General features: G+C 34.9%; 1 protein-coding gene across 2 annotated transcripts; it reads right to left on the reverse strand.

Moving 5' to 3' along the window:
* Nucleotides 1-611: 611 nt before the first annotated feature.
* Nucleotides 612-20,033, reverse strand: LOC115417133 (retinaldehyde-binding protein 1-like). 2 transcript variants are annotated; one of them, XM_030131134.1, is made up of 9 exons: nt 19,943-20,033; nt 19,426-19,466; nt 14,306-14,434; nt 11,052-11,256; nt 5,642-5,820; nt 3,380-3,538; nt 3,175-3,285; nt 2,365-2,714; nt 612-1,018 (listed from the first exon to the last, which is right to left on the reverse strand). In XM_030131134.1, the coding sequence occupies exons 2-8, from the start codon at nt 19,432-19,434 to the stop codon at nt 2,568-2,570; spliced, it is 939 nt and encodes a 312-aa protein (XP_029986994.1). In that variant the 5' UTR covers nt 19,435-19,466; nt 19,943-20,033; the 3' UTR covers nt 612-1,018; nt 2,365-2,567. The 2 variants fall into 2 exon arrangements, with proteins under 2 accessions (XP_029986994.1, XP_029986995.1); XM_030131135.1 differs by having other exon boundaries at nt 2,362-2,714.
* Between the last annotated feature and the right edge of the window lie 1,115 nt (nt 20,034-21,148).

Raw genomic sequence — 21,148 nt, forward strand, 5'->3', positions numbered from 1 at the left:
TTTTGCAGCAGTGGTCATTTTTGTGAAACACTCTGCCTTGAGTAATTAGTTTCTCAAAATGCACCTGAGAGAATAAAGAGATCTAAAAAAAATAGTAGCGCGTAATTTTTATGTCCTTTTGACCGTGTTACATGTGGATTTTTGTATTAAATATGTCAAATAATATAAAAGTGTTTTATCTGAAAAATGGTTTCTCTTTTATCTCAGTTAACATTTATTTTTAAATTAGACCCAAAGTGCTTCAAAACCTGCTTCATAACATTCATCTACATCTGGTTTGAATTTTTAGCCCCATGTCCTGTTTTTAGGACCAGTTTCTATAGATATTTTTATATGAGCTTTTATATTGTTATTATAGTTGTTATTTCTGTAAATTTTTTTTTTTATATATATTCTTTTATACTTTTTGTGGTTGTTGTGTCAGCTGGTTCTGGAATAAAGGGCAAGTTGTCTTTTTTTACATTTTTACTTTTTTTTTCTCCAAATAGTTTTCATTGAACCGAAGAAAATAAACAATACATTACGTAATCAGTTACAAGACAAATTGATAGCTACAGCTCTATTCTTGACAATATCACAACAGAAACACAAAAAAACATTTACAAATGATATAAAACTACACAGAGAAATTCTATTTTATTAAAATATGTCAAATCCAAAGCAATTAGGACATTGGATTTTTACGGTACGCGAGGCATCTGAATGTTATACATCTGACTTCAACATAAGGCTGATGATAAACAAAGTATGTGATGGCACCGCATCAGGAGACCCGGCTCCGGCTCCTAAAACTCCTAATCTAATGCAGGCTTGTGTGTCTTCATACGTCCTCCACTGTCAAACTGTTACAGCAACAACTGAACTCGACAGGATTAAAGGCACAAGGCTGTTCTTGTTCGGTCAAACTGTAGAATTTCTTCATTTTTAAGGCAAAGAATACCAAAACAAACCCATTTCTCATGCTAAGCTACATCATTGCACTATAAAGTCTCTCAGTCTCCAGCTTATACAGTAACAACTAGGGGTGCACCGATACCACTTATTTCCAGACCGAGTACAAGTATGAGTACTTACATTTGAGTACTTGCCAATACCAAGTACCGATACGAGTACTTAATAATCCCATTCCAGTTCTTAGTTCCTTTTGTAAATGTGCTTTATTGTCATTGTCATTAGTCTGACTGGAACAAAGTGCTGCTACTGACATTTAATGTGTTTGAGTGTTTGTCAATTAATCCACCAGGGGGCGCCACTCTAAATTAACCATATTGGACAAATACCACGAAGAAGAGGAAAGTTTTTTGAGAAGAAGAAAGTCAGTAATAACAACATGGAGACGACCAGTGTTGGGCAAATTACTTTTTTAAAAACCTAATTAGTTATAGTTACTAGTTACTTTCCCAAAAAAGTAATTGAATTAGTAACAGAATTACTCCTTCATAAATGTAATTAGTTACCAGGGAAAGTAATTATTACGTTACTTTTTGAAAAACCTTCAAATATGTAAAAGGAAACTGATTTTTGAGTGTGTTTCATAGGCCAGTTGCATAGAGTAGAACAGCAGACAGGTACTGAATACCATGATTGTGGTGATGCTGGGGTCCACCAGGGCCCGGCTGGGGTCCACTAGGGTCCACCAGGGCCCGGCTTTTCCACCACATAAGTGCATATCTGCATTTATAGGAAGAAGATGCCCCTCCAGTTAATTCCACATCTCCTTTTTTCAGTGGCTCCTCCTTGATCCAGCAGTAAATGTTTTCAGTCCAGCCTGTAGGACTCACTGATAACTCCTCCCCTAAATTAGCTGATAACGTAGCTGCGTTCAAGTGACTGGGGTGTGTTGCGGACTACTCAAACTCGTAGATGTTATTAGTCGTTCAGGCAAAGGCAGCGTGGACAACTCAGACTCAAACCGGCCCAGCCCTGGGTAGTTGTCCTAAATGTGTCAGTAGTTTTTCTCTAACTCTCACAGTGGCTCTTTGAACAGATCCTCTACCTCCACAGTTCCGCTGGTATTCTCCGTCTGGGTACGCATCCGCCAGCACCTGGAAAACGGATGGAATGTACGCAGAGGACGGACGGAACACTGCGTCTGTATCCGTCTGTGTCTGTAACGTTACTTGCAGTCAGCGTTACTTTTATCACCATCATTTATTTCGTTAAATCTCCACACTCTTCACACTCCCCACACATTATTCCTGCTCTTCGTACCTGCTGCACTGAATTGTGAATGTCACACGGCCGTAAGTGGTATCGGTGCATTTGTATCGGATTACTTTTACGAGTACGAATACAAGTACATACACTGAGTATCGGAGCCGATGCTCGATACTGGTATTGGATCGGTGCATCCCTAGTAACAACAAAAAACACTGCGCATCAGTTCTTCTGTACATTTCCTAAACATTCACCTTCGTTCTCTGTATGTCACTCATCCTCTGCTCCTAACACTACATACTTTTTTACCTTAAAAACTGCTTATATTAGAGTAAAAAAATGTCATCCTAGATTCAACATAAACCACAAAAGGAAGCGTCCGTTCTGAAGGACACTACTGTCTCTGGCCTTTAGAGGGCGGTGTCCTCAGAACCAAAGAGCTTGGTGGCGATGGCCTGGCAGTCGGAAACAGAGGCTTTTCCATCAAAATCTGCAGGAAGAATATCGGCGTCGAATTCCTTGAAGTAGGAGTCGAGCTCATCACCGTGAACGAAGACCTGAGGAAAAGACGTGGACGACAGAGAAAAGATCAACTGACACATGTCTCTGTTGTGTCTGTTGTCTCTGTTGTGTCTGTCGTGTTTGTTGTCTCTGTTGTCTCTGTTGTGTCTGTTGTCTCTGTTGTGTTTGCTGTCTCTGTTGTGTCTGTTGTGTCTGTTGTGTCTGTGTGGAGCAACCAAAAACCAAGAGCAGTTTATTATCAAGCAAATGGTGGAATTCCTTCAATTTGTTGATTTTAAAATGTCACAGAATATGTTTTCAAAATGTTACGATGGAGAGAATTTAGACCTTCCAGATTAGACAGACAGAAAGACAGATAGATTGATAGAACGATCGATAGAATGATAGAACGATCGATAGAACGATAGATAGAACGATAGATAAAACGATAGATAAAACGACAGATAGAACGATAGAACGATAGAACGATAGATAGATAGATAGATAGATACGTACCCGCTCCAGCAGCTTGCTCTTCATGAACGGTTTGACCACGTTGTAGGTGGTGGTGAAGTACCAGGGCTGGTGGGTCACATGAACCGCCTTGAAACGAGCAGGAAACGAGTCCTGGACAAAGACGCACAAAGACCAGCGTATCATAACCAACCTCTGAGGTCCCAACGCTCTGGACGGTCCACTGGAGACGGGCTGGTCCACTCACCTGCAGCATGTCCACCATCTTCTTGAGCTCGGCCGGTTTGATGCCAGAGGCGTGCTGCATGGTGAAGCCTTTGAAATTCTCAATCAGGACAAAGCCATTAATCTGGGTTTCTTCGTTCTCCAGCAGCTTCTCCAGGATCACACAGTAAGCTCTTAATATCTAACAGACGTGCAAAGACACAGGAGAGCACAGTTTGACTTCAGTGCTGCGGTGGAACAGACTTTTACTCATGAACCGATCCACTGCTGCCGGATCCACCACCGGACCTCCATGGTGTTTTGGCGATAACTACACTGTAAAAAAAAAAAATCTGTAATTTAACAGAATTTCTACCGTTTATTTTACAGATTTTTCCTGTATTTTTAAGATACAGGAAAATATCAATGAAATGACAAAAATAGACTGTGATTTTACATGTCAAATGTAAAATAACATGAAAAAACTGTAACTGTGAATAACCAAAAAATTTCAATTATTTAAAAGAATTTTTTTCTTTTTTCACAGAAAAATACAGTTAAAATACATTTGCAAATGTATCATAATTTCACAAATATTTATTTTCTATTTATGAGATTAAACTGTTAATTTAAAGTTTAACACTGTAAAATAAATAAATAAAACCAGATAAAATTATTGACAATTAACTGTTAAAGAAGTATTTGTTCTGTGAGTTTAACTAGACTTGTTTGTTAATTGACAAATATCTTGTGTAATTACGGGAGGTTTCACAACAAAAATGTTGAATAAATGTATTTTTGTAAATGTATAACATGTATAAGCACTGATAAACTGTCCAAATACACTTTTTATCAGTGGACTGTACAACTTAGTCTCATTGAAAATTCTACATATTTTGTGTATATATATATATATATATATATATATATATATATATATATATATATATACACACATGTAATTTGATTGTTTGATTGTACATGAAAATATTCTTTATTAAACATTATAAAGTCAAAAAAATGCAAAATCTCATGTAAAGTTAGGGCAAAAAAACTATATTTTAATTATGGAAAATTACCATATTTTTATGAGATGGTTATTTTCCATTATTTAACAGTACTTTTTTCGGCACCCCTGCTGCTGGAATATTACTGGGTTTTTTTACGTTGTTTTTTGTAACAGTGTAGTACAGATTTGGTTGGATTTCTTCTTCCTTGATAACCAACATAGCGCACCCCTAGATCAGGGGTCTCAAACATGCATCCTGGGGGCCAAATGCGGCCCACCAACGGTTCCAATCTGGCCCCTAGGATGAATTTGAAAAGTGCAAAAATTCCACAGTCAAGGCTGTGGAACTCATTTTAGTTCAGGTTCCACATACAGACCAATATGATCTACAGTCAAATAATAGAATAATAACGTATAAAAAATAATGACTATATTTTCTTCTTGGTTTGATGTGAAAAAATTACATTATTTATGCCTATAAATAATGACAACTTCAAATTTTTGTCTTTGTTTTAGTGCAAAAAATAACATTAAATTATGAAAATATTTACATTTACAAACTATCCTGTAGCAATAAAATGTGAATAACCTGAACAAATATGAACACCCTGAAATGTCTAAAGAAAATTAAGCACAGTTTGAACTATTTTCTGCCTGTTCCTCAGTGTTTAGTGTCTTTGTAGATCCGATCCATAATGCACATGTAGAAATGACAAGTTGAGGCCAAGGTTATTATCGTTAAGGAAAACTAACGAAATGACATAAAATATACATATAAAGATACAACAAAACTAAAATTAATACTAAAACTAAACTAAAACTAAGCATTCAGGAAAAATAACGAAAACTACCAAAAACTAGCAAATCTGCTCTAAAAACTAATTAAAACTAACTGAATTAGATAAAAAAAAAAAGTCAAAACTAAATAAAACTAAACTATAATGAAAAATCCAAAACCATTACAACCTTGACACAAACGCATAATCATTAAATCATGTTGATCAGTCATCTGAATGTGACTCGAAGGGCTATGCTACGCTATGTCGAACACTGGGGAGCACCATCTTGAATGAATCCCAGTTCTTTAATTGAATGTGCAATAACCTGCTCTACGTCCCAGTACTTTTAATTTAAATGTGCAATAACTTGTTGCTCTATTCTATTCTATTCTATTCTATTCTATTCTATTCTATTCTATTCATTTGGGACATGATGACCAGGGCCTGTTGACTGAAATCAACACTTGTGTGGTGACTCTGTAGACTATAAAGTACAGCGTTGCTTTCGTTCCAGCACCTCGTCGAAGGTGATCTCCTCCAGGTCCCAGTTCTCGATGTTGAACAGCAGGACGGCCCGGCCGTACTTGTCTCTGCTGGGTAGAACCACAGGGTAGCCCGCCTCGATGGTACTGCGGACCGCCTCCACCGTCAGGTTCTCAAACAGCTCGGGATACTCCTTCCTGAAGCGCACGTAACCTAAAGCATCCACAAACACACACAGTAAATGACAGGACGAGGGTCACCGAGGGTTCACTGTAGGACGGAACAATGGAGGCAGTGTCTGAGCTCCTCATACCAACGCAGCAATTAACCCTCAGTCCATCCACAAGCAGCAATTAACCCCCAAGAATGAGTTCTAACTCCCCAAAGACCCCAGAGATGTGTGCCCACCACTGAAAAACCACGTGTCACTGTCTAATCCTTCTGTTAGTGTTTCAGTCATGTACTGTACTGTAAAAATAATCCGACTAAAAAGAAGACTGTCACTTTTCTTTTATGTAAATAAATTCCACAGATATGTGTCCATTGATCATGTTTCATCTACAAATGCATTCATTTAGTGTATTTATGAATTCATTGTTAGTTTTAGTCAATATATTAGTTTTTGTGATTTAGTGTTGTATTTTCATTCCATTCACTTTTTTTCCTAATAAGGCTAATGGCGTTCATTTTGTCTTCTGTTAATGTAATTACATCTGTCTTTTTTCTTTTGTTCAGACAAGGTATCATTGTAGATGTTACCTGTTTGACAGTCACAGTTGAAACTGTCAAACAGGTAACATCTACAACTATACCTGGTCTGAACAAAAGAATAAAGATAAGTATAACTTTATTTCCTTTTCAGCTCAGACTGTCTATACCAGTGATTCTGGTTCTCAACCTTTTTTCAGTGATGTACCCCCTGTGAAATATTTTTTCAGCCAGGTACTCCCTAACCAGCGCAAAACATTTTGGTTGAAAAAAATGACTTAAAACAGAGTGCTGTGCCATCAGAGTCTAATTTATTAAACTTTAGAACTCCATTTGTAGTGGTCTCTCTTGAACTATTTGGAAATAAAAAGATATAACTAAAAAAAGAAAAAGAATTAACTTAATTATAAATAAAAATTTGTGCACATAAAAATAATTATCAACATAAAGTGTCCTCCTTTGGGATCACAGGAAAGATTTGTTCTCAAAAAGAAATAATTAGCTTAATTATAAATAAAGATTTGTCTACATGAGCTGATCTGAATTCAGACAGTTTCCTCTTAAAACAGTCAGGTGACTTACCGACGTCACATCCATGTTTAGTCTTCAGATGGCTGCAGATGTGTTAGCTTCATGCTACTGTTAGCTACTTTCTCCCCGCAGAAAAAACACAGTGCCTTGGGTGGGTTGCAACTTGTGGACGTAAATCCAAATAAAACATAATCTTCAAGATACAGCCGGAATTTTGCCGGCTCTGGTTTGGCCTTCTTTGCCACTTGTCCCTCCGTGTTTTCAAAATAATTCCACTTCAACCACGACTCCATTGTTTGAGTTTTCAAGTGATTGACAGGTGATGCTAGGTGGCATGTGACAGGTTGGGTCAAACCATTCTGGTATGGGGGAGACTCTGGGTTTTTAGGATGATGAAATTGAAAAGCCTACTGAATATAAAATTCATTTTATGAACTTATATATTTTTCTGAAATATTTAATTAATTTAATAATTATTTTAAAGGATTTTTGCATGGATGCTACTTTTTAAATATATTTTAAAATCTCACGTACCCCCTGAAGTGCCTTCACGTACCCCCAGGGGTACGCTCACCCCCATCTGAGAACCACTGCTTTATGCTGATCAGAAGTACTGTATGGTGAAATAGAATAAAATTAAATTAAATTAAATTAAATTAAATTAAATTAAATTGAATTGGGGAAATAATACTTTAGTCTTATTCAGGTTGATATTCTTAAACTTGTCACAGTTTGCTTGCTGCAGTTTCAGCCACAAACAGTTTGACCTGGGACTCCAGCTCCCTTCCCTTCCCATACCATACCATACCATACCCTAACCTAACCTAACCTAACCTAACCTTACCTTACCTTACCTTACCTTGCCACTACCTCTTAAAAACAGGACCAATGGCCCTGTAGCTAAGCGGCCAAATTAAAAGCTTTGGGAAATGTGTCCAGATGCCATTTATTATCACCCAGTTCTGTGTATTTATTCTATTACAGAAATAGTCCATGTTTGGGTCATATTCCAATCAGATCTGTAAAAAATTCAAATTCCAACTTGATATCATTGATACTTACTGATTTATTGGATCAATCCACTTCCTATCTCTTATAATGGGAAATTTTTTCAAAGTGGCACCAAATCCAGAATCAGATCTGGATCCAAATAATTTCAATACCTTGTGTTGACATCATCATACAGAAGCTGTATACCAAGTTTGAAGTCAATCAGAACTGTAGTTTGGGAGAAAAAGACGATTGAAATTTTTTCCCCATAAGGGCCCATGTTAAATTTTCCGTCAGTTCCCGGATCCAGAAGAAGATCCTGATCAGCATGTGGACATTATGTTTTGGTCATCTCCCCATCAGGGCTGGACTGTAGAAATTTACACTGGATATCATTTATATTTACTGAGTTATTGCATCAATCCACTTCCTATCTCTTATAATGGGGAAATTTTTCAAAGTGGCACCAAATCCAGAATCAGATCTGGATCCAAATAATTTCACTAACTTTTGTTGACATCATCATAAAGAAGCTGTAAACCAAGTTTGAAGTCAATCGGAATTTTAGTTTCGGAGAAGAAGATGATTGAAATTTTTGTAACGGATGACAGACAACATGTTTTTTTCTTATAGTGGATAATTTTTTGGGCTGTTCTCTTTTTTAGCTTACCGGCTGACAGGCCGTTAGCTATTGTTGTCATGCAGCGTCCGGCGGCATCTGTCGTCCGTTACAAATATTTCAATCGTCTTCTTCTCCGAAACTACAATTCCAATTACTTCAAACTTTTTAAAATTCAAAATTTTTTGGGTTGTTCACCTTTTTTCTTATAGTGGATAATTATTTGGGCTGTTGCACCTCTGGGCCACCGTAGTTAACTCATCTATATTTGCTCTTTTGATTTGGACTAAAATGAGAAGATGCAGAACAGAGTTTGGTTCTTGCAGCTTTAAATCTCTTTGTAATTTCAGTGAAGATTTTTACTCTTATCGTTTTCTTTAAAAAACAAAAACACTCACTATAATAAAATAAGTGTGACATGATGCGAAGGTGACGTTTTTAACCTCGTTCTCTCTCAACCAAACCAACACAGTGGTTGTGAAGTTCCCAGCTGAAATCACGGCCAGTTCACACATAAAGTATCTGTTCCTTTTGGACACAAAGGAAGCCTTTGTCAGAGGAAACTGAAGCATCTCAAAGGCCCCAATTAATGAACACATGCTTCCCTGTATCTGTGATGGTGGAATTCATGCAAAAGACGAACAATACAAGTCTCATCCTCAGTTACTGAAGCCTTTGGATACTGTCTGCACCAAGGTTCGAATAGTTCTGGATTTTTCATTATAGTTTAGTTTTATTTAGTTTTGACTTTTTTTTCTGTAATTCAGTTAGTTTTAATTCGTTTTTAGAGCAGGTGTGCTAGTTTTTATTAGTTTTTGTTATTTTCTAAATGCTTAGTTTTAGTTTAGTTTTAGTTCGTATTAATCCAACATTGACAAAGATGAAAACGAAGGGAATTTTATCCATAATTTTTATACGTTTTAGTTAGTTTTGTAAACACACAATACAGTTTCAGTTAGTTATCATTTTTTTCTTTTAATTATAGCTTTTATTTATTTCAGTTAACGAAAATGTTTTTCATCTCTAGTTAGCTTACCGGCCAACAGGCCATAAGCTATTGTCGTCATGCGGTGTCCGTCGGCGCTGTCGTCGTCTGTCGTCGTCTGTCGTCGTCTGTCGTCGTCTGTCGTCGTCTGTCGTCGTCTGTCGTCGTCTGTCGTCGTCTGTCGTCCGTTACAAAACTTTCAATCATCTTCTTCTCCTAAACTACAATTCTGATTGACTTCAAACTTGGTATACAGCTTCTTTATGATGATGTCAGCAAAAGATAGTGAAATTATTTGGATCCAGATCTGATTCTGGATTTGGTGCCACTTTGAAAAATTTCCCCATTATAAGAGATAGGAAGTGGATTGATGCAATAACTCAGTAAATATAAATGATATCCAGTGTAAATTTCTACAGTCCAGCCCTGATGGGGAGATGACCAAAACATAATGTCCACATGCTGATCAGGATCTTCTTCTGGATCCGGGAACTTACAAAAAATTTAACATGGGCTCTTATGGGGAAAAAATTTCAATCGTCTTTTTCTCCCAAACTACAGTTCTGATTGACTTCAAACTTGGTATACAGCTTCTGTATGATGATGTCAACACAAGGTATTGAAATTATTTGGATCCAGATCTGATTCTGGATTTGGTGCCACTTTGAAAAATTTTCCCATTATAAGAGATAGGAAGTGGATTGATCCAATAAATCAGTATCAATGATATCAAGTTGGAATTTGAATTTTTTACAGATCTGATTGGAATATGAGCAAAACATGGGCTATTTCTGTAATAGAATAAATACACAGAACTGGGTGAGAATAAATGGCATCTGGATACATTTCCCAAAGCTTTTAATTTGGCCGGTAAGCTACAGGGCCATTGGTCCTGTTTTTTTTTTGTCATTTCGTTAGTTTTCGTTAATGATAATAACCTTTATGGATAGTATTACAAAATGAATGCAGAGAAAACAAAAACACATTATGTATCAGTCAAGGTTCTAATAGTTTTGGATTTTTCATTATAGTTTAGTTTTATTTAGTTTGGACTTTTTTATCTCTAATTCAGTTAGTTTTAATTCGTTTTTAGAGCAGGTTTGCTAGTTTTTATTAGTTTTCATTTTTTTCTAAATGCTTAGCTTTAGTTTAGTTTTAGTTTTGTCGTATCTTTTCTCTTCTTCTCCGTCGTATTCAAATAAATCCCAGACAGGACTCTGCTGCTTTCTCCCAACTTTAGTCTCCATGTTTCCAGGTAGAGTGAGGACTAGAAGACGACTGGAAACTACAAGTGATCAAGTATCGTATGGTGCCAGCAGCTAAAATTGCTAGAGTGAAATAAATCACTTTTGTATCAATCCAACATTGGCAAAGATGAAAACAAAGGGAATTTTATCCAGAATTTGTATCTGTTTTAGTTAGTTTTGTAAACACACAATACAGTTTCAGTGAGTTATCGTGTTTTCTTTTAATTATAGTTTTTATTTATTTCAGTTAACGAAAATGTTTTTTCAATTCTAGTTTTCGTCATTTTGTTAGTTTTTGTTAACGATAATAACCTTGGAGCAGACGTTAAAGCTGAAATAACACACACATCGTCTGTAGTCTCACCTTTCATGAGCTCATGAGATCTGGCGACGTCAAATTTTCGAGCTCTGAGGAAACGCAGCAGGAAAGCGTCCGGTTGGTCCCCGAAACGCTCCAGGACTAGTTTGGCCAGGTCGTTGCCCTCCGCAGCCTTGTCCTTCATCATGGTCCTCAGGTCCTTCAGGGACGACGCTCGCCTCTCATCCGTCTCATTCAGCTCGTCCTTTGCCTGGAAAACATTGAACCTGCTGTAGATGCACATGTTTTCTGTTCATATGAGCACAGCGCCACTTGTAATTTACCGTTTTCTTTTTCCCATAAAGGGACGAGGGCTGTGTATTGGTAAGGATCTGGTGATACGATATAAATCATAATACTAGGATCACGATACGATATATCACAGTATATCATGATACTGTTAAAAAGGCAATTTTTTTGGTTTCTTTTTTTAAAATGATTATTTCCTTGAAGAATTGAATTACACCACAAATACTAAACACATTTGTATTTGATCCCAACAGGATCTAATACTATATCACAAAATGTTCCTGTGTTCAAAGTTAAATTCAGTTTTACAGACATTACAGTTTAAGATCCTGTTCAAATGTTCATATTCTATTAGTTCAGAACTTACATCAGAACAGTATTTTTATGCAATCCCAACAAAGGAACGAACATTATTTAATAAAGGAGTGTTAAATAATAATAAATAAAATATAAACAAAAAAGAAAAAACAAAAATGAACCTCCACAATATCTGCATTTGAATAAATACCTAAAAATATCGATACAGTACTTTTTTTAATATCAATACAGTATTGTGAAATGAAATATCATGATATGTTGCAGAACCGATATTTTCTTACAGCCCTAAAAGGGACATGTAGCAATTAATAATATGTTCTCATTTTTTTAGAGGGTTAAACCATCCAGTTTTATCCAGAGGGTTGAAGTGGATTATACAGATGAGCATTGTATTATGTATTATTATACAGGGTTATTGAAAAAGAATGAACTGATTTCGTGACGCATTACTTCAGTTCTTAAACGTCATCATGGAATGAGTCAGTGACCATTTGAAAGAGGAGTTTTCTAAGTTTGAGCTTTTTTGAATAAAAAACTGTCCCAGTGATGGACTGGTCTGAAGGGGGGGGCTCTAGACCTAACTCTTTGTGCTCGGCCTGTAAGATCCTCAGACCTCACTGTGTGGGATTTTTTCTTGTGGGGATGCGTAAAAGATCGCATTTATGTTCCACCGCTACCCACTGACCTCGATGACCTTAAACACTGAATAACAACAGCGGTCAGCTCAGTGGATGGTGATATACTGATACGGATCTGGGAGGAATCCTTTATCACATTGATGTTGTCTGTGCTGCAGGTGGTGGACACACTGAACAGCTGTAAGACAGGAAATAAAAGTGGATTATGAGTAGAATACTTGTGACTTGGCTGGAGTTTTCTATTGCTTTTCCTTATTAAAATATTGCGTCATGACATCGGTTCATTCTTTTTTAATAACCCTGTGATATATTTTATGAGTATGAATAATGAACTATACATACAATGTATATCATGTGCATTGACTTGGACGGAGTTTATTTGTCATATGTGTAATATTTTGTGGATCATGACGCTTTGTGGCCAGTAGGAAAAGTGGGGTCGAGAGGATATAAGTCGCTCTATTTCAAATCTGTTTATTTTTTCTCTATTTTAAATTTTTTTTTGGCTTTTGGTTTTAACCTCCTAAGACCCAGGAAATGTCAGCAAAGTACAAGTTTTTTTGTTTTTTTTGTTTTTTTTTTTATTAAATAAGTGCCTATATTGGAAACATCATGATGCAACAGTTTTTTCAGATGCAGTTTTTAAAATTTTTATGGAATTTCCTTTGTGGTGGACAGTTTTCTTTTCTTTTTCTTTTTTTTTGTATAAAGTTGTGAAACTCTTGTCCACAAATGTGGACAGAAAACCCATAGCTGGGTCTGAGGAGGATAAATTCAAAATAAACAAACATGCCAAGTGGTTGATGTTCTTAAAGATACTCAGGTGATGATTGCACAAACCCATCTATGATGTAAGATGTTCGTTTGTGAAGAAAAACCCTCAGTGCAATGACAACAGTGGCAATTTCTCATAGACTGCAAGGGAAGCCCGGCTTCCCCTAAAATTACGAAAATTAAATGGTTAAATCTGTACAGTTGTGTTGACATTTTATTCACTACGAATGTGTTAGAACACATTCATCTTAAAGATGACTTCGTTCAGAATCAGCTTTATCACAAATCATCAGACTCAATGTTGTTCACTTCTCCTCCATTCCCATGTCGCTGTTTTCTCATCCATCTCTGCTCAGTGCATTTGTCCGTAGACTGCGGGCGTCTCTGGGCTTCAATGGGACTGAGTGGAACAGTTTTTTTTCATTGCCACAAAACTGGACGGTAATTGGATAAATGCCACCATGTTGTCCCGCCCCTGGACGCTCAGCGTCTCTGGGGGTGAATGGAGCTTTGGGCGGAGCTCGGCCGGGCTGGATGCCAGAATCCTACGTGCTGATTGGAGGATCAGTCAAAAGGCTGAATCCCGTTTGATTGACAGCTGTTTTCAGATCTCCTCCTTCACTGACACAGTTCAGTTTAATACCGTCGCACATTCTGCTGTGAAATCAAGAGAGAAACTACTACGAAATTACTCGTTCATTTCTTGCTGTAAATAAAACACACTCATTGTACTTCCTTGTTTCAATTTAACATAATTTCACTGTTTTCTTGTTTCAGTTCCATAATTTAATCATTTCTTGTTCGAGTTTAATATCGTTTTGTAGATAGTTAAATCAATCAAACTGTCGGCTGGGTCGGAGTGAAAGGAGCATCTGTAGTTTAAAAAGGCTGAAGTCTTACACCCACAACACACTGGGCCAAGGCAATCTAAGCAGAGAGGACACTGGTCCAGTCCCTGGAAAAGACGCCTACTTGGTACGATAAGGTTACTGAGCATTTTCTTAAAAAGGAACGGAGGGCCGAATGTATGTTTAAATAACTTGACTTTTTGTTTTTGTTTGTTTGTTTTGTTTTTTGTTTTTGTTTTGATGTAAGCTGACAATGAGCTTCCCCTGTCTGAAAGACGAGCAGCCGCCACTGAATGACAAAGTACATGTTTTCATACTAGAAATACTGTGCAGGTAAATTTAACCCCTTGCCGGTTTTAGGTTGATAATGACAGTGATGTCACCTGGACCTCCAGACCAGATGGATCCTCTGTGGACTGAATGTTTGACCCACCTTTTGCACAGTATGTCCAGGCAGTTTGTGACACGGTCCAAACACCGGCCCATGATCCTTCACTGTCAGGTGTTCCAGCTTAGACCTCATGGCCTGCTCGTCCTCTGACACCATACGGAAAGATCCGGTCTACTCAGAAAGGAAGGAAGAACAACACAAGGGTTTACCGAATACTTCACATGAACAGTTTAACGGAGTTACACCAGATCTGGGGGAAAGAGTAATAATTATTAGTATCATTAGATCTAGGCTTTTATCTACAGAGTTCATTGTGTTTACTCAACTGAAACACGAGCTGTTTAAACATTTAATTCTATTTTATATTTCTTAATATTTTGATAGTGAACAAATATTTTAGCATAAATGTGTTGAATATTCTTTCTTAAATTTAACCTTTATTTCTTTTTAAAAGTAGAGAAAATTAGATATTCAAAACGGGGAAACTTGAACCAATTCTACAATAAATGGCAACCGTTTATGGATTTTTTTGAGACAGTGTAACCCCACCCCCCTTTATTTATTTATTTATTTATTTTCTTATGTTTATGTCACCAGTTTAATTATTTTATTCAGACTATGTCTTAGTATTCTTTTCATTGTATTGTTTTTCGGGTTTCACTGTTATTTGTACCTAAAAAAATATGCAAATCTAAAAGTAATGGTGTTTACAAACCTGGTTAATGTTGACATCAGTGTGCCATGGTATTGGTATGTATCTTTAATTCTCTTGTATACACATCAACAAAAATATGAAACAAACAAACAAAAAAAACCTTTATTTAACTGGATAAAGTCGGATTGAGATTGAGATCTCCTCTACAAGGGTGACCTGGACATGGGCAATAACAATACATTAAAACAGACCATAATTTAGTGATAACATAAAGTCTGACAGATTCTAAAGTGCTATTTTAGTTGAGGTCAGCAACAATTAGAAACACAGGCACTGTCCACAGGAGTCACACTGCCTAGTCGGTAGGATGGAGCGAAAAGCTTGGAGTGAAATGAGTTCTGGTAACTTGATCGCAGACTGACATGTATCCAGACCAACAATAATCACATACCAACAATGGTAATGGAAGTGACATGTATTTATATTCAGTAACACTCTAATTTGACACTGTCTATCACTATTTGCAATTCTGGGCTACTTTTAAGATTACCAAATATCTAATAGAAACATTTTCCTAAACTCCATGTCAAAGTTATTATCGTTAACGAAAACTAACGAAATGACGAAAACTAGAATTTCAAAAACATTTTCATTAACTGAAATAAATAAAAACTATAATTAAAAGAAAAAACGATAACTAACTGAAACTGTACTGTGTGCTTCTAAAACTAAAACGGTTAAAAATTATGGATAAAATTCCCTTCATTTCCGTCTTTGTCAATGTCAGATTGAAACAAAAGCGATTTATTTTGCCCTAGCAATTTTAGCTGCTGGCACCATACGACACTTGACAGTCTGTCACTTATAGTTTCCAGTCATCTTCTGGTCCCCACTCTACCTGGAAACATGAAGACTAAAGTTGGGAGAAAACAGAGTCCTGTCTGGGATTTATTTGAATACGACGGAGAGGAAGAGAAAAGATACGACAAAACTAAAATTAATACTAAAACTAAGCTTTTAGAAAAAAAAGAAAAGAAAAATAATAACTAGCAAACCTGCTCTAAAAATGAACTAAAACTAACTGAATTAGAGAAAAAAAGTCAAAACTAAATAAAACTAAACTATAATGAAAACTCTAAAACTATTAGAACCTTGGTATGAACTACTAGAAGGCCTTCGACCAAGTAGAAAAAACATATGCTACTACTACACCTGAGCCTCAGGGTTAGTTCAGATTAAAGTGTATACTGTGTTGTGAAATAAGACCATAATGCACCGTATGTTCTGTAAACAAACCAAGCAGTCCTGGAATATGACAATTAGGAGAAGGATATCACATGTGTATGGATATATAACACCCCACCCCCTTCCATTTTTTGTGGATCTGCCTCTGCCATTGTTTATGTTTGTGTTTTGTTGAACAAGAAATGATCTGGTTGCAAAATTTTAATCTTGTTTTTATGTGTCTTTTTTTTTTCATAAAATGTTTTAAACAAATATTATAAAACCACAAATAACCTGTCTAGTCTGTTTTCTTAAACATTCACTCATGAGCAAAAATCCGACAGTAAATATTAAAGAAACAATTATTTGACGTGAATAGTGATAAATATCAGTTTGAATCTAATATGATCCTTTTTACTGTGACAACATTGTAGTTTGTATTGTCTAACTCCAGTGACATTAGTTCTGCTTAATAAAACACAGAAACGCGCTATCTCTGCCATACTTTTCTATTTTACATTGATCATCATTGATCCTCATGATCAAAATGAATGTCACTGATGTGATTCATGTGTGATTCCTACTCATATGAATAAAGACAAATGAAGTGCTTTGTAAATGTATCTGTTGTACTGACCTCATTTTCAGACACAGAAAGTAAGGGACAATAGTTTAATTTTTATTTTAAAATCCACAAGATCAAGAAACTGAAGATCCTTTTTTTTTTTTTTTTTTTTTACAGATGACTTAATTTACCTTCTCACCTTTGTGAAAGACAAAATATCGCCTTCAACTGTTTTCTTATTGTTCATTTTCTAAATAAAAGTTAGTTAAGTTCTGAAATGGAAATCCGATGAAAGGATATGGTTGTTCATTTTCACATTCAGAACAGTTTGGTTTCATGCTTTGCTTTATCTGTCAGTACACTATTGTTTGTGATTTTCTGCTTCAGTACTTCAGTGGCTCCTCATCACCACTAGTATTTTTCTCCCACAGACACAGAAGCAGCCGACCAGAACCTGAATGATGAACCCCCAACTGAACAGTTAATCTGCTTCACATGATCACATTCACATTTCTAAAGAAAGTTGTGAAAAACAGCTTAAAGATCCATCTACAGACACAGGAACTGCATTAAACAGCATCAAACCTGTCATTTTTATATTATATCATGATAATCACAGCTGCTGATTATCTTGATAATTGTCATTATCATGGTACAATATTAAGTCTTGCGTTTATTTCATTTTTTTCAACCCATTCAGACGTTAGAATCTTTTTCCTCCAGACTTGTGAAATGTTCTGAACTATTTTCATCTCATTTTTGTCTTTAACCAAAAAGTTATCTCATGACACTTTACATATGGAGCTGGTCCAAACCAGACTCTCATTTATCCCATCACACATTATCACATTTATCCTGATAATTTTCCATTTTTATTTTAATCACAGTTTTGGTTTTGTATCAGCCAGCTCTTATTTGAAATTCATAATAAACACAATAAAGCATGGTCTTAGGATGAATTTAATATGATAAGACAAGAAACATTTGAGTTTATTGACATTTTGATGATCAAAAATTTGTTGCTGCTACAAAAACAACTTCTATATAAAGTTTTAGTGCTTTATAATTTAACATAAATGTATGTATGTTATGCAAATAAAAGAAGAGGCAACAGAATTATTCTAAGTTTTCTATAATTGATACAAATATATTAGAAAAATATTAAAATGTGTTAAAATGTATGAAAAATTGTTACCTTTAGAATGAATGAATGACAATGTGAATCTAAAAAACCTTCTAAATTAGTCTGTGAAATGGAAAATTATCAGGATAAATGTTTTAATGTGTGATAGGATAAATGAGAGTCTGGTTTTGTATCAGCCAGCTCTTATTTTAAATTTATGATAAACACAATAAAACGTGATCTTAGGATGAATTTAATATGATAAAACAAGAAACATTTGAGTTTATTGACATTTTGATGATCAAAAATGTGTTGCTTCTCCAAAAACAACTTTTATGTAAAGTTTTAGTGCTTTATAATTAACATAAATGTGTGAACAGTATGTTATGCAAATAAATGAAGAGGCAACAAAATAATGCTAAGTTTTCTATAATAGATCCAAATGTTTTGGAAAAATATTAAAATGTGTTAAAATCTATGAAAAATTGTTACCTTTAGAATGAATGAATGACAATGTAAATCTAAAAAAACCTTCTATATTAGTCTGTGAAATAGTCTGTGATTGACTTTCCTTGTAAATGCATTATGCATATGTTAAAATATTATGACTGTCTTTGATGGGTTTGATTAACTTTAAAAAACACATTTTAATTTTTTTCCAACTATAAATCTACTCAGTAATATCATGTCTCCATTTTTCTGAGTTTTATGGTGTCAAATGCTAAGTGACTTTTATCCACACTGTAAAAAAAAAAAAAATCTGTAATTTAACAGAATTTTCACTGTTTATTTTACAGATTTTTCCTGTATTTTTAAGATACAGGAAAATATGAATGAAATTAAAAAGATAGACTGTGATTTTACATGTCAAATGTAAAATAACACGAAAAACTGTAACTGTGAATAACCAAAAAATTTAAATTTTTTAAAAGAAATTTTTTCTTTTTTCACAGAAAAATACACTTAAAATACATTTGCAAGTGTATCGTAATTTCACAAATGTTTCTTTTCTATTTATAAGATTAAACTGTTAATTTAAAGTTTAATACTGTAAAAAAAAAAAAAAAATTATAAAACAAGATAAAATTACTGACAATTAACTGTAAAAGAAGTATTTGTTCTGTAAGTTTAACTAGACTTGTTTGTTAATTGACAAATATCTTGTGTAATTACGGGAAGTTTCACAACAAAAATGGTGAATAAATGTATTTTTGTGAATGTATAACATGTATAAGCACTGATAAACTGTCCAAATACAGTTTTTATCAGTGGATTGTATAACTTAGTCTCATTGAAAATTATTTTTACATATAGTTGTAGGTAATTTGATTGTTTTAATACATGTAAATATTCTTTATTAAACATTAAAAAGTTAAAAAAAAAAAAAAAAAATCAAAATTGTGTGTAAAGTTAGGGCAAAAAACTGTATTTTAATTTTGGAAAACTATCGTATTTTTATGAGTTGGTTATTTTCTGTTATTTTACAGTATTTTTTCGGCACCCCTGCTGCTGGAATAATACTGTTTGGTTTTTTTGTTTTTGTAGAGCGCAGTATCTACCAAAACATGAGTGTGGATTATTAGTGTTTAACTTACAGCAGCCATGGTTGCAGTGTGTCAAGCAACTTCAACAAGCACTGAAAAAAAGAAAAACATTACGTCATGTTAAATGGTTTTATTTCAGATTCATCCAGACACAGAAAACAACAGCAGTTACTGCATAACAGCAGGCAGCAGTGCTTAAACAGTGAATGCATCATTGGTGACATTAGTCCATTTTAAGTCCAGTTATCTTCCCCTGCAGCATTATCGGCTTTATTAGTCTTACTTGGAGAAAAAGTTAAAAAAAATTTAAAAAAATTTAAAAAAAAGAAGACCTTTGACATCATTACAATAGCAAACTTGACAGGACAGGTCCACATGCATTTCACTGTAAACATAACAAACGCTCTGATTTCAGTTAAATCAGTGAAGTCGAACTAGGAAAGTTTCCTTTTTGTGTAGATTTGAATAGTGACAGTCGTCGCCCTCATCTCTAAACTCAGATTCAGTGTCGTTTCTACATTTTCCTCTGTAGACATTAACTGTGCATTGAGTGGAAGCTGAGCCTTACCTTCAGTAGACACGATGAAAGACCAGGACCAAGTGGCCAAGAAGCCAACAGGAGGACCAGGAGGACCAGGAGGACGAGCAGAGGAGGAGCCATGGAAACGTCACAGTGAGTCGGATTAAACTGACAGAGGATTACAGGGACGGACTAATCTACAGCATGCAAACACTGGGAGGAAGGGATGGGCTGGGATGGACATGTGGACGTAAATGAAACTGGATGATAATTATATTATATTACACTTTTTACCCACAAGCAGATACATGTGCCCCCCCCACCCCCACACACACACACACACACACACACACACTGACTTAACAACCACCCCACCCCAGTCTAACAGACAGTGCAATACTCACCCTTCCTCAGTGCAAGTCACAACACTTTGTTTTCCTAATATTACCTTATTATATTACTCATATATATCCTATATTACTTGTATATATCCTGTAGTACCTGTATATATCCTTATTTTTCATCTGTAGAATAGTTAGATTTGGTATATGTCAGTAGTTTTAGTAGTACTTTCATAGTATATGTATATTTAATATTTTATCCTTTTTGCACATGACTACATTTTACAATATTTTGTGTGATGTTTTTAGACCGTCTGTTTTTGCAACTATATATATATATATATATATATATATATATATATATATATATATATTTATATATTTATATATTTATATATTTATATATATATTTATATACATATATTTATATATATACACATACATACATACATATAATTTTATATATATATATATATGTGTGTGTGTGTGTGTGTGTGTATATATATATATATATATATATATATATATATATATATATATATATATATATATATATATATATATATAGTTGGTATACAGTTGGTCTCCAGTGTAATCAACAAGTTTTGTTGATTTTTTTTCAGGCTTTAAAAAAAAAAAAAAAAAACTACACGTGCATGATAATAACAATGATCCAAAATGCTAAGAAACATATTTATTATTGGAAAACTTTAAATGTTATAGCAGTAGAACCACCAAACTCCATAATCACAGACCTAACTCTTAAATAAACGTTGGCAAAAATACAGAATTCCATTCAAACCAAGGGAAAGACTGTTTTGTATAGTTTTAAATTAATACATTTTAATGGTATTGGATTTTTTGCCATAGATTTCTGAAATGCTGTGCTGTGTGGTAAGTGTTTGTCAACTTT

Source organism: Sphaeramia orbicularis, chromosome 3 (assembly GCF_902148855.1).
Source record: "Sphaeramia orbicularis chromosome 3, fSphaOr1.1, whole genome shotgun sequence".
NCBI lineage: Eukaryota > Metazoa > Chordata > Actinopteri > Kurtiformes > Apogonidae > Sphaeramia > Sphaeramia orbicularis.